Raw genomic sequence first — 21,582 nt, 5'->3', positions numbered from 1 at the left:
TGGTCTCGGCAAACATGGCTGATCATAATTTCATGATACCGCCCGTTGGTTCCGGGCACCACTACCGATCCGCAAACGGGTCGGCCATTCCGTCCGTTTGCGTTGTCCATCGCTGTCAGAGTGATTCCGCTTCCGAAAACCGGCTCAAGGTCTCTTCGACACAGAGGGAGGTTTGTTTCTCGGGTTTCGGGTCCTTGTTTGGAGTGGAATGTAAAATCCTATTATATTTTAAATGATTCGACCAGCAGAAAAAAAGGACCGGCGATCCGGCACGGGTCGGTGGTTTCGGACACACGATGTTCCGGTTTCGGTAATCTTTGAGGGCATTTTCGCTCCTTTTGGGCTGCCCATTCAACAATTCTTCGGTTCAAGGTGTGCTTGAGGTTTTCCTTTTTTATGGTTTCTCCTCCGTTCTAGCGGCGAGTTCGAGAGCTGCCTTCGAGTTTAGAGGAGCATGCTCCAGTGTCTTTTGCCCCCTGTTAGGGTGCTGTCCTTTGCGGGTCTCTCTTCTGGCTGCGGGATCCGTCCCATTGAGCGGATAAAAATGTTGATGTTAAGTAAACGAAATGGATATTGGAACCCGAGAAGTGAAGGAGGATAATGGTAATGGAGATTCCCGAGAGCGCCGTGCTTGGTGGAGTAATGGCAGCGATTTCTGCTGACCTTTATCGTTACGGTGAAGCCAAGCCGAGCCGCAACAATGTCCTTGGTTGATGTAGGTCCACTGGCCGAGGGTCAGCCTATCCGAGTGCGAGTGCCCGGTGGACTTAATTATCGGACTTCCTCAATCTCGGGTATCAGGAGGTGAAACCTCCACTGATTTTCATGCTGCTTATGCGTGTTATGTTGAAACCCTACCTATACCGGCGAACGGACGCGGTCGACCTCTAGTGCGCTCGCAATGCTATTTATTTATTATGGCAGCGAATGGTCCGGCGGCTCCACGCCGATAATCCTTTTCCGTCCTCAAACCCGACGAGACTCCTGTAATGATCAATTTCCCGCCCCATTTTCCGTTTCCGGGCGGCTCGACCGCCGACCGTCTCGCCGCTTCCGGTTTCGCAGTGGAATTCGAGGTTTTTGTGTCATTAACATCCAGACAGCCGGTGGCCGGCGGTGGATGTTGGACTTTTAGATTCAGCCACCGTCACAGTCGCTGAGCCTGACGGGAGCATCCGGAACGGCTTAGTGGCCGGCGGAAGGACGCGGGGATGGGATGATTCGGGCACCGGCCGACACTTCCTCCCGAGGACGCCCTGTCAGCTCACCGGAAGCAGCCACCGCGCGCTGCCCGTTCATCCGTAAATGGTGGAGATTTGAGGAGATGACTTAAGCGCTCACCAGCGCTCGAGTGCCTGGACAGGGAGCGGACCAACGGGCGGGCCAACGGAGGGCCGGTGTGTTAATGTAGTTAGATATCAGATTATGTCATGCCTACCCGCCCGACCACCGACCGAGAGGGGCTGACATCACGGCTGACGCTGGAAACGGCTTGCCGAGCTGGATTTTCGAACCATTTCATTCATAATCTTCAAATTTATGATAATTGACCATTTTTAAGCTCTCCCGGTGCCCGGTCCCGTTGACTGTTGAGACCAACTTCCTCGGCTAGACGTCATGCCGGGCGCAACAATTGTGAGCGATGCTAAATACTTAATGGAGGCGGTTTCAAGAAGGCACAACTTTCGTTATTTCATTGCGCTGCGATGGCCCCCCATAAACATAAGGTTTTGTTTTTGTTCCGTACACGCCCTTCAAAGTTGACTCTAAAGTTGGTAATTTGTTTGAATTTTGGGGGGGAATTTTGAGGCAAAACTCTTGTGGCAAATGTAACAGGAGAACATACCGGTTAGGAATTCGTTTCTCGAACTCGCGCTTTTTTGTATATGTTTGGTCTACTTTTAATTATTTATAAGTTTAATTCGAATATAAAATATATTTTTGGTGTCGTGGTGCTTCGTAACAAAAATGTAAAAGCCGAGCCAACAAGCCTTTCCGGCAGAGTGCTTCATACACTTTACTTGGAGCATTTGCAGCATTTATCGGGTATCTGGGACCCTTAAATCAATTCGTCCGCTCATATCGCTGGTGGACCTGTGTGGCCGGTAGGCCATCATTCAAAGCAAATGTAAATGTCCCGCTCGGGAACCGCATCGGCAGAGCTAAACGCGCTGGCACTGGCAATCGAATCATGGCAATTTTCTTTCAGTTCAGTTCGCCGTAATCGTCCGAACGAAACGGGGACCAGATACACGGCGTTGGCAGCCCTGTCAACTGACCACGTCAACTACGTTCGGTCAGCACATCTTCTTCGGTTTGGGCCATTTCGATCCACCAGGGAGTCCGGTAGGGCAAAAGGCCGTTAGCCACAGCCGGCTAAGCTCTGTGCTGTGGTCCGCCCGATGTGTAGTTGTCGCATTTGCATCGATTATGAAAACCTCGGCCACACCGTGCGCTCTTCAACCGTGCCCAGCTAGGGCCGTAGCTTTTCTCCGCTCGAAGCTTCGGCTTACGTAATGAATTCTAAACATACGGAAAATTGCTCATCGCAACCCACCCGGAAGGGGCACACGTAGACACATAGACAGAGGGCCACGCCACAGAGCTTATCGGCGAGGACATCCAATCAACGCATCCCTTGGATGGTTGGCCGGCCTGGCTGGCTGGCTGGACTGACAAGCGTTAAACCAGCAGAAACTTCCAGCGTCTGGTCTGGTCGGTCGGTCGTCTTGTGAGGTTTTGTTTTGCTGCCGGTCGCTCGGGTGTCCCTCCGATTGACTTGTGTGTCGTGTGATCAGTTATGCGGCAATATTTGCACATTCCTTTCCGGACCCGGACATTGTTTGACAACGCACGTGGCCAGCCAGCCTGGCCAAGCAGCAAGTTTATGCTAATGTTTAATTTCTTTCGATCAATATTAGCATCCATTCGCTGGGATAAAGCCATCTTGGAACCGGAGCTTGGATGGTGCAGAATCAAAGAGCAAACGGAGGACACGGCATCAAACGAAGTTTAAGTCTCCTGCAACCTTCACTCAATCGAAAGACCTACCGATTACAAGACCTCCTTTCGAAAGGTGTTGTAACTAGTTGTACCACCGACTTCGGCTTCTCGATCAACATCGACTACAAAATCAGATCGATTCGATAAAAAGACTGTGCTGTGTGTTTGGTGGGCCCAGAAAGGTGTGGTGTATCAAAAGCTCCTGCAACCTGGCGAAACCGTTAATACACATTGTTACCGACAACAAATGATCCATTTGAGTCATGCATTGATGGAAAAACGACCAGAATGGGTCAGAAGACACGGTGCAGTAATTTGGCCCCATGGCGGCATCATTCATTTTCATCGATGGGACACGCATTGGTTGAATTGGCATTGGCGATTCTTACGACGAAGTCGAAAATTGAATGACTAGTTGGTTTGTTTCAAAAGACGAACAATGAGAGAAACGTACAGCCAGCGATGGCACATCTTTTGAATAAAATAGTGTTCTTCATTTCAATACAAAAAACATGTGATTCCCTTCTAAAAAAAAGGCCTCAGTTGCTACTTTAAACCTGGTATTTTTAAAAAGCCACAACATTTCCCGATCTTTCCCTTAAACATTAGCTAAACATTTTTTGAATGTCAATTACTTCTCCGTAAGCTGTTGGTGGTTAAGAAGGAGGCGACCAACCAGCTGGTTGATTGCAACATGGGTTTAACGTGTATCAATTCAATATGAAAGTAGTTTCAACACTCTGCTTTAACAACCGGACCAATCTGTGCCAATCTGGCAACTCTGTTGCTCTTGGATGTAGCTCGGCTTACACTCTCGGCTTTCGCCGTGCTATCTGTGCAAGTGATCAGCTACGGGTATCGTTAAAAGTGCTACCGTTCTCTTCCGGATCCGTTGGGCCCCATTGAAAAAGCTACGCTCTACTTATCGCATATACGCACCACGGTTTTGCTTTGTATTTTGCACGCCAAAAAAAAGGGATGCAAGAAAATAAATAAGTACAACTTCGCATGAAAAGGAGTGGAGAAAGTGAACCTCGTTTCGGCCGGTTGGCGGAGTAACTTCCTTTCCCCTTTATCGGCTTTCCCCCCAAGCTGGGGTTTGCAAGATTCAACAGAAGCGGACAATGGAGCATAACCCATTCCGAACAGCGCCCAGAACGGGGAACCCGGAAACTCACTCAAAAGGCCGGCGATGGTTGGCCGCAAACTTGGGCCGGCCCCGTCGGCCGGTCGGTGACGATGTGCTTCGAACTGATAAAAATACGGACCACGGTTGGCTGAAAAGGATCCCGGGAAAAAGCTCCATCACAAAACTGGAACCCCCGACGGACTTCCGGCGCATCAACACAGTTGATCGGCATCGCAACAACAGCGCAACAACAGCACAACTCGAGGCCACCGCCGGAAGTATGTGCTGGTGGATAATGTGGACCCGCAAGAAAAGGGCTTTCTTCGGTGGGTGTGTCCCTATCCGATCCGCTGGTGGGTATTGTGCAAGTTTTTGGCCCACACACCACACGCCGAGCTTCTCGAGTTCCGAAGCACTTCACACCGGGCCGTAAAATATGTCGCCCCCAAAAACCTCCCGCGAAAGTGTTGATACCGTACAAAACCCCAGTGTCAGCCAACTTTGGGACGACATCTACAGCACAGAGAGAGAGAGACTCCGGAAATGTAGACGCCTGTCTTCATGGGTCGGAGGTGCGGTGTATAGTGCGATGTTGTGGCCACCATTGGCATGCAGCAGGCAGCCTCCGTCCGTACGTGTGCCCGGCTGCGGTGTCTCCGACGAGACCTCAACAAGAGCGCGCTGCCAAACGAAGAAGTCGCCAGTCGTCGCGTTCGCTAATTTCGCTCGGAACGGATGCCCCACTAGGATTGCAGCCCGGATTAGCCGGAGGACACGCCTTCGTGGCGGGAAAACTTTTGACCCGTTGTCCCGGTTTGGAGCGGAGCGGGAGTCCGTGGCAAGTCGGAGGCAAGTCGAAGTCGAAGTTTTAACACGACGACAACGAAGGCGATGGCGAAGACGAAGGGTACTTGCGTGATTGCGAACCGGCCGAACGGCGGCAGCTTCGGCGAGCTCGAGATGATGATTTCAAAAGCCACCGCAACAGCCGTACGGTGGTATGTGTGCCGTTGTTTGGCGAAGATTGCACCGGACAAGCATAGCACTCGCCGGGATGGCTTCATCACGAATGGTCGCCGGGTCCCCGGTGAAAGGGATATTGCACAATGCACCCGTCGGCGGCATGTGTCTGTCGTCGTCGGGCATCCTTCCGAGAACTGGGCGATAAAAGCGAACACTCCGGTCCGGTGTGCACTGTCCTTTTCCGCTGAAAAAAAAACGGAGTGATGAATCTCCACCCAGAAGGATGAAGCAGTATCGGACACGGGAGTCTCCGGAAGGTTGATATCTAGATCACTTTCGTACTCCGCCGTTGAAGGCTGTTGGAGTGAACCGTGTAACGATGTACTTCCGGCAGGTTGAGTATTATTGGTAGCTTGGGTAGAGTTATTTTAAAAGGTTTTCAGGCTTATCATAACGATTAAAGTTCGCTGTTTGAACCGAAGTACGCGCCGATTTCCAATGTGTAGTAATGGGTTCTAATGGGACCGACCAAGCGATAGCTTTCAAGAATTTACTAGGTTGTTCAGTTTGTTTTCCTGTTTAATAACCTCTAGCTATCCCAAATGATTTTTTTTATGTTGGTACACTCTTCATATGAACGTATGTGAAGTTTCTTTTCGATGTAACTTGGTAACAACACTTGAAATTGTAATAAAAAAATACAGGATATCGTATTGAAAAATCGTCTAGTGACTGAAAGAGATTTAGTAGAAGCCCTAGGCAACTCATTGGGTAGTGTAATCAATCTTTATAGGGAGACTACAACGAATAATAAAGTGTTCTTATCGAACCGCAAAACTTATTGAACAGCCTAACATTACCTTGGTTAGAGTTATTTTAAAAGCTTTACAGACTTCCATAACCATTGAAATTCCCGTTTTGATCTGAAGTACGCCTCTCCAATGTGTAGCAATGGGTACTGAACCGACCAAGCGATAGTTTTCAAGTGTTTAAATGCTCTGTAAAGTAACGATCGAATCGAATATTGTTCCGTTACACGGGCTTGTTCATTTATCCGTGAAGAGCCCCTCAGATTGGGCGCGCTCCAATTCGCTTTATATGTGCTATTCCAATATTTCCTCCTTCATCTATCGGTGAACTATACCCCGAATGCACTGTGGGCCAAGGGTTTTACCCGGAACCGGAAAGCATAGTTTCAGTTCCTGCGATGCGTTGCAAACCAAACCAACGCCGACGCCACGCTTGGGCACGCAGCAAACAGGAAAGCGCAGTAATACCGCCTCTCATTACTATTCGGTTTGGAGCTTAGAAACTTTCCGAACCTAACGCATGGCCCATGGCACACACCGAAACCCACCCTGGGTTCGTTGCGGTTCGTGTTCATCGACACCCCGGCGTCGGATCGGGATTTGAATGGTGCCCAGAATTCTTCACCCGAAAGCATAGTCGCACCGGATCCGGTTGCAATTCGACGTGAGAGTGTGCGCCCCGGAATGACTAAACTTTTGCAACATGAAACGCAAACTTCCACGAGAAGCGAAACAAAAAAGCGCAACACTACGGAGTGGAATGCAAGTCACTCTCTCTCTCTGTCTACTGCTCGCGGTGGCCATGACTGATGCTCCCCATGGCTCCGGATGCGGAGCCTGCGAAAAGATCAACTTCAATCAATGGACTTAAGAGTGCCAGCGGATGACTCCAGAGACATCAATTCAACTTTTCCCCGAATAAATTGTACGAGATGTGAGCAAAACTTTCACCTACCTACCTGGCTCTTTTTGGCTCTGGCACCTTTCGGACGTGATTTAACACCACCGGCACTTGCAGGATGAGCTGGTGCTGAAAAAAGTCGATTGTTTTGTTAACTATTTGCCATGTAAATCTCGGTGGGAGGTGAACACACTGCTACGGGAATTGGAATTTGGCCAAACTTTGTGCTTCATCCTGGCTCCTCAGGCGATGCATAGTGGAAACGATGCAAGCCCTTTCCAATGCACCCTGCCCAGATGTAGCTCTTAAAACTTGATATTATGTAACGATGCGCTTCTTCCGATTCACGAACCAGTTCGAAAAGTCTGGATGGTCCTGAATACTCTTCTTCTTATCTACTCCGTGAGCTTAACTGGATAGCCAGAAGAAAGGTACATGAGTTGCCGACGACCACCTACGAAGTGGAATGTTTTCGGAGTCAAACGCGCTTCGTGTCTTCAGCTCTTTCTCGCGCTTCAAATACCTTCCAGCAATTTGTGTCCTTGAGTGCCGGTGTCGATTTCGATTTCTGTTGCTGATTCATTGTTAAAATCAGATATCGATTTTAAAGTGACGCAGAAATGGAAAGATTCAAAATTATCCATGAAGGCATTGGAAGTTCTGCATGGCAACGCCCGAAAAAGCCGTTGGCTCAATCCCAACATCAGCAGGTCTCTACACCCTGGTCTGTGGTTGAATGTGCATTCTGATGACGTCACCGGTCAAATGGGTCAAAACCTCTTTCTACTGGTTAGTCGAAACACGGCGATGTTATAACACACGAGCTGAAAAGTCCAGAGCTTAACACATAAATGGTGCTAGTCTTATTGCAATCATCCCTTTTGCAGTGAGTACTAACGTTCAAAAGAAAGCTGTTAAAATTTCATAATATTCTCTATTATTTGATGAAATCATGAGTTTGTTCGTTATTGTCCTAAGAGTGACACTACCTTTGTTATTTTCATAACAATTGATTAAAATCAATTTCGTGTTTCAATTTTACACTGCTTCTTGATGGGGAAAAATATCGTTCTAGCGAAACGAATGGTGGGAAAAGTGTTATATAGACTCCGCTCTATTAGAAACAACAATAAAAGGTTGGTTTGCCGACTTCAAGTGGAGTCCAACTGCTGAACCTCGACCAAAACGCCCGAAAGCAGCAATCAATCGGCCAGAAAGGTTTTTGGGCTCGATATTTTAGGATTTGCGTGGTGTAATATTCATCAACTATTTTGAGAAGGGAAATCAACATGAACAGTGAATATTATGTAGCTGTGTGACTCGTGATAGAGAACACATCGATGAATAAAGCCTATTTTGAACAAAAAAAAAGCATTTTCTTAAGCTCGGGACATTCCAGCCCATGTATTAGGACACTTTGCCAGTACAACCATACCGCGAGCACAAGTATCTCCATCCAGTTACAACTAAATGTCACATAAGCTCCCTCTCGTCCCCAACAGTAACTGCCTCCGAGTGAAAACATGAGCCAAGGCTTATGATTTAATGGTTTAAGTTTAAAGTTATCGCTTGTCGTGATATCCTTCTGTCGCTCGGTTTGGAGTTGAAGCAATAAACGGGACATTAAAGCGGCGCCACAGTGAAGTTCGGGCCCAGGGTCCAGAACAAAGCTCGCCATTAGTCGCCGGGGGCTGCCGGCGTATAATGTATGCTAATTTAAAAAGGGTTCACTTCGAACCACAAACTACTGCCGTTCGTCGTCGTCGTCGTAAATTATCATTCCTTCTCTCTCTCTGTCTCTGACTCTGTCTCTCCGGTAGTGTTACCCAACAAAGTCGCAGCCATCGTCGCAACAGCCGGCGCCACCGCCGGGCACAGCGGGAGCGTCCTCCGGTAAGTCGGGCGCCTCGTACCGGGCGGACTATGAGCTGTCCGGGTCGTACGTGTCGCTCGAGTGTCCGTCGCCCCCGGGACCGCCGACCTGCGGGCCGGAAGGGCGCCGTGGGGATCCGCAGGCCCGGCTGGCGAACTACCTGCGCACGCTGTACGCCGAGCTGGCGGCCAAGGAGCCGGTGCTGCCGGCCTGGGTGCACCCGGTGGCCCCGGGCACCCTCTGCCCGGCCCGGCTCGAGCCCGAGCTGCGCCTGCACATCCACTCGCACGGCCTGAACGAGGCGATCGGCGTCGACCAGATCCTGACGCCGGTGCAAACCAAAGACGGACCGTTCCTGGAGGCCCCGCGGCGCGTCCTAATCGAGTGTCCTCCGTGGGCGACGCGTAGTGCACTGGCGTTGCGCCTACTGCACGGCTGGAGCCGCGAACCACCGTGGCCACCACGGGGCCAACCGGTCGCCCTTGCCCTGTTCGTACCGCTGGCCGAGCTCGGCAAGGGTACGACGCTCGCCAACTTCATCGCCAAAGAGCTGCTCCCTCGGGGTCCTCCGAACCCGTTTGCCAGCGGCTTCGGGGGTTTCAGCGCCGCCTGGGCCTCGCTCGAGTCGCTCAAGGGCAAGCTGCTGATCGTGCTGGATGGGTACGATGTGCAGTGCAAGTCGCGCAAAGCGAAAACCCTCCCCAAGGACGTGGTGGACCTGCTCGAGGGTCGCCTTTTCCCCGAGGCTCGCGTCGTCCTGGTGAGTGTGACGGCGTCGTGCGCCGAGTTGCTACCGCTGATGCAACGTCACATCACCCTGGAGGGGCTGGTTTGGGGTCGCTCGGTGTCACTGCTGGGCGGCGGGCAGTGGGGAGCTCCGACCCGGCTCATCGACACCGTACAATCGTGCCGTGCGCTACGAAACGTAGCGCGGACCACGCTCGGGTGTCTGGCGATCGCTGCGCTCTACGAGTCGTCGGCCGGAGTCCTGCCGACCGACGAGCTGGAGGTGATGGCCGCGGTGTTCCAGTGCGTGGCAGCGAACGCCACGCACACGCAGCTTACCGAGCTCGGCCGGTTGGCTCTGTTCTGTCTGAAAACCAAGCGCTCCACCGTGACGTCGGCCGAGCTGAAGATGTACTGCTCGTCGCCCGACTCCAGCATCGCCGGCTGCCTGGACCGGGCCCCGCTCTTTGGGCGCTCGGCACGCCGCAAGTCCACCGCCGACTACTGCTACACCATCATCTGCCCGGGGCTGGCCGAGTTCCTGGCCGCCAACTACATCGTATCGCTCGCCAACCGGCCCGGTCTGCTGGCGGCCGAAATCGCGGGCCTAGCGGTGGGCGATGAGGTCGAACCGGAGATCCTGAAGGTGCTGAACTTCGCGATGGCCCTGCTCGGGGCCCGGGCACACCTGCTGCTGTCGAAGCTGACCCCGCTCTGGCTCAGCCCGCAGACCATCTTCTCGCTGGCGCTGGCCGGCGGCGAGACGGAAGCGAACCTGACGGCCCTCTGCGAAATGCTCGGCATCTCCAAGTCGCCCCCGGTACCGCCGCTCGAGGCGAAGCCGGTCTGGGTGTCGATCAAGTCCACGCTGGGGGAACTGCAGGGCTGGGGGCTGGCGTTCAAAAGCCCGACCTGCACGCTCAAGAACCTGGAGCTGGTGTACCAGCTGGAGAAGAACCTGCTGCTCGAGTCGCGCAACGTGATGGACATCTTCCTGGATGCGCTCTCGAAGAACGAGAGCGTCACGACGCTCCGCATCACGTCGCTGATCGAGAACGAGATCCGCGACTCGGACATCAACTATCTGGCGGCCTGCATCTCGAAGGCGCTGCTCAAACCGCGGCTCGAGAGCTTCGAGCTCGTGCTGACGCTCCTGGAGGAGGACCCGCCGATCCTGAAGCTCCAATCGGTGGTGACGGCCCTCTGCCGAACGATGCCCCGTCAGCCGAAGCTCAGCAATCTGTCGCTCGACCTCGGCCTCTGCACTTCGCAGCTCGTCCAGATTTGCGCCACGCTCGAGAAGTGTCCACACGTGACGCGCCTCTCGCTGCCACACTTGCGCTGCGAACGGGGTGCGGTGGGGGCGCTGGCGGCACTGCTGGCCGTTCGGCCCCTGTCGTACCTGGGCTTACCGTCGAGCTGGGGCGCCCGCGATGATCCACCGTCCTCGAGCGGCGTCAGTATGGGCTCGGGATCGGGCAGTAGCAGTGGAAACTCGGGGCTCATCAAGCAGTCCTCGCTGACGGCGGCCCCCTCACCACGCTCCTACCCGGCCGGTATCTTCTCGTCGTTGCCACGCGGTGTCCTGAACGCGACCAACAACCTGGGCCGCTCGGCGACACTCCCGCGGCAACCGATGGACGGTCCGCCGGACAAGCGCAGCACGGATTCGGTCATCTCGCGCACCTGGTACCCGACGCCGGCCTGCGACGGCGGACCGCACAACTCCGGGACGCTCCACGAGTTGCTGCTGGCGGCCCGTGACACCTACTCCCGGCTCCACGGACTCGACCTGAGCAAGGCGCAGCTCTCGCTCGAGGACTCGATGTGCCTCGGCGAAACGGTGCGCGTCTCGACGACGCTCCACGCGATCAAGCTTGAGGGTGCGTCGCGGCTGAGTGAGATCCTGCCCACGGTGCTCGGGGCCAGCGAGTCGCCCTGCCTGCAGATGCTGAGCCTCGGATCGCCCCGGATCGCGCTCGAGGATGCGGCCGTCGGCATGTCGGCCCGTGCCTTGGGCAGCTGCATCACCCTGCGGCTGCTCAGCCTGGACGGGTGGAGCTTCCGGATAGAGAACATTGGGACGCTCGCGTCCGTGCGTGGCTTCCTCTCGCTCACGACCGTACGTGAGCTGGGCCTCAACAACTGTCGCTTCAACATGCCCATGTTCCGGAGCGATGTCCCGGTTCAGCCCGGTGCCTACGAGTGCCGATCGGTCGTCAACCTCAAGCTGGCCGGTGCACAGGTAACATCGGGGTACATCGGGGTTCCCTGCACGTGACTGACGTCCGCTCCGTTCTGCCCTCACACAGATCATCTTCTCCGATCACCTGTCGATGAAGGGTCCCCACATGCTGCCGTACTTGGTTGGGTTCGTGAACCTGCGCGAGCTGGACCTCTCGGCACCGTCGCGGACCGGCTTCGGCAGCACTTCGGCTTCGACGCCACTCATCCTCTCCGACAAGGACGTGGTTGGCTTCTTCCACACCCTCAACAGCCACTTCAGGTACGTATCGGGTGCGAATCCCGGTGTGCATTGCCGCTAACCGCGCTCCCCCATTCCCAGCAGCCACTTGAACACGCTGAAGATGTGCAACTGGATCATCCACCTGGACGAGGCGGCCAAAACGCTGAAGGCCGTGGCGAAGCTACTCAAGTCCAGCCCGCTCAGCCACCTGAAGCTGGACAACGTGGTCGCGATGGACCGGCCGAAGAAGCAGCGCATCGAGCCGCAGGTGATGCACGTCTTCCTGGCCAACCTGCCGCTGCTGCGGTGGTTCGGCATCACGCTGCACGGCATGAGCGAGGAGCAGATCACTGGTCTCGGTAGCCACTGTGCCGATATGCGCGGCATGGAGATTGACGTGCGGTAAGTGTTGATTCATTTTTTCGGTCCGGTTCGTCGCGCACTCTCCCACGCAAGTCTCCCAATCGCCGAGCGCTAAAATTAATAGAAAACGATCAATTTAGCAAAACGATAGCAGTTAGTACAAGATTTCGAATTTAGGCAGCAACATTTGACAACACGTGGTCGGGAGACTACGGGGAGGCAACGATACATCAAGCGACGAACCGCGGGTTGGGTGTGACGCTTCCTGATTACGGTTAGCAGCCAACTGAACTCGATAATGTAGCTTTCCTAACTTTTCTTGCTCCTACGGAAACAGATCGGGCGTTGAAAAGTATGAGTAGACAAGAATTCTCAACATGCAGTAATAGGAGAAGCGGCCATTTCAAACTCAATCGTGAAGATTACGGGTTTTTACGGATGTTTCTAATATTAGAAAGTATTCCTATTTGGTCGACTATAAATAGACTTATTTGGAGAAATATGTAAAAAAATTAAAAATGGAAAAAGACTCAGAAGAGTTACATTCAATCTCCGTTAGTCTGTCAAGCGCAGCGAAGTAAGAGTTAGAATCTCTGGCGATAGACACTTTTTGATGCAAACATTCTATGATGGGTCAGTAAGGGTGAGGCCACATGTGTGTCCCTATCCGAAAGCTCTTGTCTGCGACATCATCTCCGCCTTCCGAGACAGACCACGTGAAACTTTACTCCGCGCCACAAGTACGTGCGGAAATCCATCTGCATGGGAAATCACTTTGCATCTTCAATAGATTCCTCGCCCTCACCGAGACACGTGCACTTGATTCCGATATTCAATTCTCACCCATCGTGCTTCGTGCTTCCTTCTCTGTCCTCCACATATATATTCGCAGGCTGTCCGATTCGACGATCGAAAACGCACGGCTGATGACGAGCAACCTCGGCATGGACGGAAAGTTCGACATTCGCGTCTCCACGTTTGGCACCTCGAACAGCATACTGATTCACATCGAGAAAACTTCGACGAAAAGCTTGTCCCGCAAATAATAACCGCCCGGAACTGCCCCAGATAGACACCGGTGGCATCGCAAGGAGCCTACATCGCTGTGGCACCGTCAGTGGCTGCCCTGGGTCGTGTGTTTGTGTGCGTCCCCGGAACGAATTCCAAAAGGATTTGCGAAGGATTAACGAACGAAAGCGAGCGAATCGATCGAAGCGGCCAAAGTATTACACGCATTACCCACAGTGCCACACAGGACCACGACCGGGCATGGGGCGCGAACGTTGTAGGCAATATTTGTACAACGACACGACGATTTCTCTCTGTCTCGGTCTCTCTTACTCTTGCACCTAGGTTAGCATTCTTACTTCCGGCCGCAGCCCGGAAGCTGCTCTTATACTCTACCTTCCAAAAATGAGGGGGGAAAAATGGATGCTTCAGAAAGCAGCACCCCACAAGGTATCGATTTGAGGGCAAACCTTGGAGCGAACGCAAACGGTGACGTAAAGTACAAACGTGATTAGGCGTCGGTGAGCCCTGAGCCTCTTTCGGCCTATCTAGAGCCTTTTTCCGGAAACACCCGTGTTGCAACGGTCTGTCAGCGATGAGATTGGACATCTTAAGACGGTGTTAGCCTTTCTTACCACTACCACGTCACCACGTCTTTGCTCGACGATAAGAAGCGAATGTTGAACTTTTAACGAAAATGCCCGCAATTCTTCGTTTCCCTCGCACACTTGGCTCTCCGACGCTCCATATAAGACCTGTCATTTTCAAAAGCGACTCGATGTTTTATGATAACTTTACTAATCTATCACAACACAGATGCGTATGGGATTCACACCCAGAGACCGTTTCATATCTACACCTCGTGCTTGTGCCCCACGTTTGTTGAACACCGTTACAGGATTATTGTGGCGAAAACGAGTAACAATGTTAGTAGAACACAAAAGAACAAAACACACAATCGTTATGCTGCCACACATCGACACAGGAAGAAAGAGAGGAAAATGGGAATATGATCCACAAGCCACAAGAGTATTTGAAAATATCATCAACAGGGCTGTAAAAATTCGTGAAGCTACGCAATTTTCCTCTCTTTCTCGTACACTCTATATGTCTCTTTCTACGTAGCCTACATACAAACACAAACACACCCGAATGCACACGCAAATGTACTAAAGTAAGCTACTGTTCCCCCCGATCTAGTAGGCATCCTTGCCTACGGTTGTACTAAACACGAGTACTAAACGTTGTGTCTCCACAAATCTACGGTTTCCACGCTGCTCTTCTCGCCACCGCCACCGTTCACTGAGGAAAATATATCTTAGAAAACAGACCCCAACTTTCTCTGTTATGTAAAAAGCATAGAAAAACCAAATCCCCCAACGGAAGAATTCACACCCGAAGACGTACCGAAAGTGTTATGGTGAAAAATTGTGTACCGTAGAAAGAAGACAATATTCGCGGGCCCGCCCGTAGTAGACGAGCTCGGCCGTTTCCGTTCTTTGCTTCCATTTTATACAAACTTAGTCGGCCAAACGGTTGGCCGATCAGTTGACCCCCGGGTGCGTGGGATATGGACCGGGAGAAACTGAAAGCTTTGAGGAAAGGGATTGATCGGTGTTGATGGCGATGTATTGTTGTTGTAAGCCAGCCAGCGGACACGTTGGGTGCATCCCGTTCGAGGAAGGCAGAGATTAAAACGGACCGGGGACGTGTGTATACATATTTGTGGCTTGTTGCTTTTATGGTACGACAAAACGGAAGAATCTCCCTTTTTATTCCGCGCACCACGCGCGCAAGGCGGCGCAGTTTTAAACTATATAGATAGGCTTGAGAAAACAAAACAAAAAACCAACCGGAAACTGTACATGCTTCCGCCGCGGCGGCGTGATGATTGTTCGTTCGTACTTGATCGTGTGTGTTTTCACAGTAGAAGCGAAACGGAGGAGGAACTAACTGTTAGAAAGATGAGGACCCTCCACGTGGCCCTCCGTTTGATAAACTACCTACCACCATAATTCCGCGCTACGGCAGAGAGTGAATAGAAAAAAAAACAGTGGAGTGGCGACCATTAGAGAGACAGATTTCGATTCGGTCGTTCGGTCTTGCGGAGGCCCGGGGTGCGATTTCAAGAAAGGATAAGAAGGCTCAAACCGAAACCCCGACCAGACTGGGCGCCGGCATCACAGACAGCGCATCGCAATGGTCGTTGTATTTTAGGGAAGCCGTATTTTAAGAGATCGTAGAAAGTATTCTAAACTGAGCGCGTCCGCTCCTGCGGGGCCAGCAGACTCCGACTCCGCGCGAGTGTAAGGTTATTTGTAAATGTAATCGCATCAGTTCCGAAAACCGGCGGGGTGTTTGATATTTATTAGTGCGTGCTGCTGTTGTAATGGAATGTTATCCGTTCGTCCTGTCCGTTCCGCGGTGCGGCGAGACGGAACGGGTCGGTTTGCTTTCGAGTTGTATTTACAATACATTGTGGATCCCTATCATTAGAGGCTAAAGAAGGCAAGCAGAAGGGCGTTGAGTCGCGTGTTTGATTACGTAAGATAAGAGATTATGACAATATAATTTACGTACAAACGTGTTTCGCACCGCCGTCGTTTACAGAATGAGTCTTATCGGTTCCGATCATGATTTGTGGGAAAATTTGTTAGGCGAGCGATATACAGTATATTACATATATATGATGCATTAATGTATTTTGTCTGGAATGACGTAAAACTTTGAACATATTTAGAACATTACAAGGAAAATGATGCCCCAAAAACATGGTCGTGGTGGTCGTCGTAGTTGTTTGTTGGCGATTGTGCCACGACGACACGGTTCGACCGGAATGTTATCACTAGTGTTGAGCGAAGGAGAGCATAGACGCAAATGAAATCGTATCAAATTTAGGGATTAGAACGAACGAACAACCACAAAATGTAATCTCACACGGCCGGTCGCACTGGTCAGGTGGCGGAGAACATAAAAAGCCCGGCACAAAAGGTGTAAAGCAAAGGAGTGACTTGATTAGCTCAAAATCAACCGCTCTGCAAGCAGAATCTAGATGTTTTAAGGATAAAATTAAAGTAAACTATACAGAACCCAGATAAGCAAATGAGTTCGGGACCCCCAAATGTCGACCGTCGAGAAATGAGTGTGTTAATATTATGATATTGCCAAAAAAGAATGTAAGGAGCACGCCTATATACACAGGGCCCGCCGCTGCTTCTTCCGTTGACCTATTATCCATGAAAGTTGAAATAATCATCCTCCGGTGGCAGTTGCACCGTTGCAGCTGGAGTGGCGCATATACAAGCAAATACCCAGAAGAAAAACAAAACGATTACCGAAACCCAAAAGGAAGAGAAACCATGCACTAAGAGTGTCGAAAGCCCCGTAAGTGTCGAAGCCTAATGAAGGCCACAAAATGAAATAACTTATGAAGCAGAAAGATAACGCCACACGGTTGACCGCTCACTTGATCTTGACCCCATTTTGGTTCCCACCAAAACGGGAGATTAGGACGTTTGGAAGTGTACTCTTCGCTGCCGCAAAGGTGCAACCTAAGACAACAACAAAAACAACATGAACAAGAATAAAATTGTAATGTTACCGAAGCTTCTTCTGTGTCATTTTCCATTGAGTGTGTACCGGTGTTGATTTATTTCGTAAACCCCAGCGACACATTCCGTTTACACGATTCGCCTGAAAACGTCCAGGTTCTCTTGGTCCAGGAACAGCAAGTTGAACACATCGTTGTAGAACTCCGGATAATATTCGCACGCCCGCTGGCAGTCGGGTATGAAGTTGACCTCCAGCAGCTTCGGTTGCATCCTCGTCCCGGCGTCGGTCCACTCGAGCATCAGATCGACCGCATAGAGGGCGCGCGACTGCTCGCAGGCTCCGAGACCGCACGGTGGCCTCACCTGGGTCGCCCCCAGCAACATCTCCTTCAGCATGGTGCCGATATCCGCCTCGATCTGCTCCCAGCCGTGCTTCGGGTACTGTACGGCCCAGTTCTCCCGAAACTCGGCGCACTTCATGTGCCGCAACGTGTACTCGGCATAGTTCATCACCGTAAAGTGTTTCTCGTAGTCATCGAAATCGTCCAGCTGGAACGGTTTGTTTGCGAACCGCAGGAAAAAGTTGGTGTACACATACGCGCACAGCTCGTCCACGCTCTTCAGCAACAGGACGTACCGCACGTCGAACTTGACGGCCGCCTCGAGCTCTGGCCGCTCGAACAGCACCGGGTGCTCGATGTACTTTTGCGCAATCTTTGGACCGGTTTGCTGGAGGCGCATGATCTGCGTCAAGTTGTCGGTAATGTGCGTGTCGAGCGTCCGGGCCAAATTCCACGGTTTCACAATCCAGTGGTTGTCCATTCCGCGCTGCGCCCGGTTCTGGAAGTAACTGGCAAACGGGACCAGTTCCGTTTGTAGATTGTACGTCACCGGTAGCCACCGTGGGCTCGGGTTGGCCAGTGCGTCGTCACTTTTGCGATCGCCGGCCATTCTCCGACACACCACGCTCAAGAGGTCTTTGATGGTCAACACGTTTTCGAACGGGAACTGATTGACGAACGTGTTCGGTCGCGATTCACTCAGCTCGCGGTACCCCTTGAAGTGAGTCGTCATCCAGAGAATGTCCGCTTCGGACGGATCACTGACCATCTCGTACGCCGGGTCGGTCAGGTATTGGTTCACCAGCTCGTATTGTGAGTACACTTTGAGCGGTCGGTTCGCATCGATGAGCGGTGGCGGGATGTCTGGGCCCGGGAGCGTCTCCGCCACGTGACCGGCAACAAAGTACTCCTCCGGAGGTTCCGTTTGGCTAAAGTCTTCCTTCACCAAGGAAGTGTAACGCCAGGGCAGTAGCAGGGCCTCCCGTTCCTGTGAGCCAATTGGTACACCTTCCACAAAATCACGGTACAGATTTTCACCCTCCGCGATGTCCTCGATGGGGAACAACAAGCTGTACGTGACCCCCTCGGGAATATGCATAAATGGCACAATGCGACAGTTGAACGAATCTTCCAAATGTAGCACCGCACTCCCCACCTCGTCCATCACATACCAGATCGGCATCCGGTTCTCGACCGACAAACCATCGGCACTGACCGAGTACGGGTGACACCAGCGCCACATGTTCTGCAGAATACGCGGAATGTACGCGATCGGCGGTACTTCGTCGTCCTCCTCCTGCAGACCCATCATAACCGCTAGTCGGCTCACCAGTGCCGGGTGATCGTGGAGCAGCTGGCGTGCATTGTCCGCTCGGAACGTCCACGCATGATCGATCAGATAGATCTCCGTCGGATCGTCCGCTTTGATGCCACCTTCTTTGGACACTCGCAGCAAACACACGGGATCTTCGGGTGACCGTGTCTCGTCGCCGTAGTCGACGAAAAGAAGGGAAAACGCACAGTTAGCATCAAAAACTTGCCCCACAAGCTTACGGTACAGCGTAGGCCAAAATAGCTCCGGAACACCAGAGGACTGGAGTTGCGGTTTATGGGCCTCCACAAACGCATCGTAATCCATGGTTTGGCACTTGTAACGAGCACTACAAACGAAACAAGAAACGTGCTGCGTGCGGCGAAGTAAACAAACCGGCCCGGTTGACAGTCAAGTTGACAGTTGGCAGCCCACCCAAGGTCACTAGATGCGTGACCAAGGTTTAGAATGCGAAGGCACCCTCGGCACGTTTTGTTCCGAGATCGAAGTTGGCGGCACAATGTTCCTTCGGATGAGTTGGAAAGGGACGTGCGTACGGCAGTTGGTGCGTAACAAAACAAAAGTGCGTACGGCAGTTGGTTTACTCTACGACAGAGAATAACTTAGCAGTTTCCATTAAATTTATTCGATATCAATAAATACGTGTTCCTTACAGCAACAGTAACTTCCACTACCTACGGAGAATGAACGAATAAATTATTAACGCTAAACAGTAACACTAAAACGTTCACCACAGCTGTGGATAAATACTGGCAGTTGAGAAATGCAAAACGGAAATGGGGTGTGGCGCCCACCACGACCACCTTCGGCTCCGCAGAGAACGTAACGTAACGGGCATAATTTAAAAACAAAACAAATAATCCTACAACCGAACGACGGTTTGCAGCAGAAGGACTTCCGAGTAACGCATACGGCTCTGGCAACACGAAGTACGTACAATTACATTGATGTCATGTCAGGCTCTTAAAATGCTACAAATGCTTGATTAGGTTCGTATGCATGTTTTGTTAAGCTTTTCGCTACGTTTATCCTACGAGTTCGTTATTTGATTTCGATTCCGCTAAGATGACCACAATGTTCCTACGACAATTACTGTCCGCCTATGATCTAGTGTTTTTTTTAGTTTCCTCTTTCTTTTTCAGGTACACCGGTAGCTAAGAGAATGGTTTAGTCGGATTTTCACGCTCCTCTGTCTCTGCAGTCGTACTCTGTCCTGCGGATCCCTCTACGAACTGCTCCACTCTTTCTTTCTGTTCGCGTTTCTCTTGTTATATTTCTGCTAAAATGATTCATAAATTACTTACCACTTACCGGGAATGGAGTATTTCCGTTTTTCTCCCGAAAAGCACCCTTATCGTACCATGTGGATGCGCTTCGCGTGCATCACCAGGTAGCGCTTTTGCTTGGTGCTGAACCCGCACAGCGGACACTGATACGGTTCCGTCGCCACGTGCGTCAGTTTGTGCTTCTGCAGACACTCGTTCGTGTTGAACTTCTTGCTACACTGGCCACAAGAAAAGCTGCGTTCGTCCAGATGGATCAGCTCGTGGCTAACCAAGTGATTACGGAAGCGAAACTTTTTGTCGCAAAACCGACAGCTAAACTGCAGCTTGTCGTCGTGTACCCGCGAGTGGTTGTACAGGGCCACGTTAGTCTTGAAGCGCTTGGCACACACGTTACAGCTAAAGTTGCGCTCCCGCGAGTGCACGTTGGCAATGTGGTTGTTCAGCAGCCGCCGATTGCCGAACTTTTTCTCACAGAAACTGCAGTCAAAGTTTTTGATGTTCAAATGCACCTGATTCACGTGATACGAGTAGGCGCTCCGGTTGGCGAGCGTCTTTTCGCAGATGTAACAGTACAGCTTGCGAGAATCCAGTCCCTTCAGTTCGGCCACCGCCACTTCCTCTTTCTCGTCGTTTTCCTTATTGGTGCTTCCTTCACCCGACTTTAGCTCCGTCGTTTGCTGGCTTCCGTCCGCTTCCTCTAGCTCACCGTCGGGCTCTTCTTCGCCGGCGGCCGAGCCCGAATCGGCACTGGCTTCTCCTTCCGGTTCGCTACTTCCCGACGGTACCGGAAGCACCAAACTTAGTGCGTGCATTGTCATGTGCTCTATGAGCTTCGTGCGGTCCAGATAGTTGTCGCACTGCTCGCAATGAAATATCTGATCCCAATGTTGATCCTTCATGTGATCTACCAGAACCGTTTGCGAGGGGAATCGATGAACCCGAGCGGTCGGATCGGTCTTACAGAACGTGCAGTCCACAGTTTTCGGTCGTAACGGCGTTTTTTTGCTGAAACAATGAAACAACGGCGATAAAACAGACTTTCCCACGAAGTGTTTACCACAATCGATCTTACCTTTTCTTTGCATCCGGCTGTTCTGACTGCGATAAGGACTTCTCCTGGGCTGTCGTATGCTTCTCCGGAGCGTCACTATCTTCGGTCACCGATTCGGGTGTACTATCTGCTTTTCCCGATCCTGTGGGCTCTGCAGTGCAAACCGTGGCCTCGTTATGCACTTCTTCAGACGACTTGAGGATAGTGATGAACCTTTGCTCCATTGAGCGGCATTTCTCAAACAGATCGTGCCACTTCGTGAGGATGTCTTTGCAGCAGAAGCAAATCTTCGTCGGTAGTCGATCGTTCTCAGCGATATCTATGCTGAGGTGTTTTGCAATCTTTCCCCGCAGGTCGCTTTGGTAGCGCGAGTGCACCGACGTGAGCGTTTCCTCCGATTTGCCACAGATACGGCAGATTGTTTTAAAATCGATCGCAACCATTTTGGATTCGTTTGCCACAGTCCGCGAATTGCGACAGACGGTGCTGCGCGCCGTATCCATTTCGCTGCCCCTGGAGCGCACCAGGTGCCGTTACGGGGTCACACTTGATTTCCGTCCGGATTTTACATTTCTTCCAAAGGGGTGCCACTTTCTCACAGCACCACAGTTTTCCTTGTTCCTTTTCGTTTGATTTGTTTTCCTTGTGTTTTTGATACTAGCGCGAATCAAAAGTTATCTTTTCAACACCAAATCACGATGACACTCAACCGTTGGTTTACCTGTGCAGATGGAAAAGCTATCTTTCGGACGTGTAACGAGTTGGAGTCAAAAGATAA

At 51.7% G+C, this 21,582-nt stretch overlaps 3 protein-coding genes across 3 annotated transcripts in view; 1 reads left to right on the top strand and 2 right to left on the bottom strand.

The window, feature by feature from the left end:
* The window catches only part of LOC131207102 (uncharacterized), a 46,982-nt gene extending 33,702 nt beyond the window's left edge, over positions 1-13,280 (top strand). Inside the window, exons 4-7 of the mRNA XM_058199711.1 lie at positions 8,626-11,649; positions 11,717-11,910; positions 11,974-12,273; positions 13,127-13,280. Coding sequence (XP_058055694.1) covers positions 8,626-11,649; positions 11,717-11,910; positions 11,974-12,273; positions 13,127-13,280 — 3,672 coding nt within the window. The remainder of the gene's footprint in view (positions 1-8,625; positions 11,650-11,716; positions 11,911-11,973; positions 12,274-13,126) is intronic.
* A 3,606-nt stretch (positions 13,281-16,886) lies between these two features.
* LOC131211809 (tubulin--tyrosine ligase-like protein 12) lies at positions 16,887-18,810 on the bottom strand. The gene has a single exon (XM_058205432.1). It carries the CDS (start codon positions 18,771-18,773, stop codon positions 16,923-16,925), a length of 1,851 nt encoding a protein of 616 aa, XP_058061415.1. The 5' UTR covers positions 18,774-18,810; the 3' UTR covers positions 16,887-16,922.
* Positions 18,811-19,117: 307 nt separating this feature from the next.
* Positions 19,118-21,420, bottom strand: LOC131211810 (zinc finger protein 814-like). The gene is made up of 2 exons (XM_058205433.1): positions 20,826-21,420; positions 19,118-20,758 (listed from the first exon to the last, which is right to left on the bottom strand). Exons 1-2 carry the CDS (start codon positions 21,305-21,307, stop codon positions 19,819-19,821), a joined length of 1,422 nt encoding a protein of 473 aa, XP_058061416.1. The 5' UTR covers positions 21,308-21,420; the 3' UTR covers positions 19,118-19,818.
* Positions 21,421-21,582: the final 162 nt, after the last annotated feature.

Source organism: Anopheles bellator, chromosome 2 (genome assembly GCF_943735745.2).
Source record: "Anopheles bellator chromosome 2, idAnoBellAS_SP24_06.2, whole genome shotgun sequence".
Classification (NCBI taxonomy): Eukaryota; Metazoa; Arthropoda; class Insecta; order Diptera; family Culicidae; genus Anopheles; species Anopheles bellator.
Note: the sequence above shows the minus strand (reverse complement) of the source record. Positions and strands in the feature narration are given on the sequence as shown.

Excerpts from the sequence above, each read along its gene's own strand:
- LOC131211809 (XM_058205432.1), bottom strand. The coding sequence starts at position 18,773 with ATGGATTACGATGCGTTTGTGGAGGCCCATAAACCGCAACTCCAGTCC.
- LOC131211810 (XM_058205433.1), bottom strand. The coding sequence starts at position 21,307 with ATGGATACGGCGCGCAGCACCGTCTGTCGCAATTCGCGGACTGTGGCA. Across the intron at positions 20,759-20,825 it reads CAGCCGGATGCAAAGAAAAG|CAAAAAAACGCCGTTACGAC; the intron begins GTAAGATCGATT and ends TCATTGTTTCAG.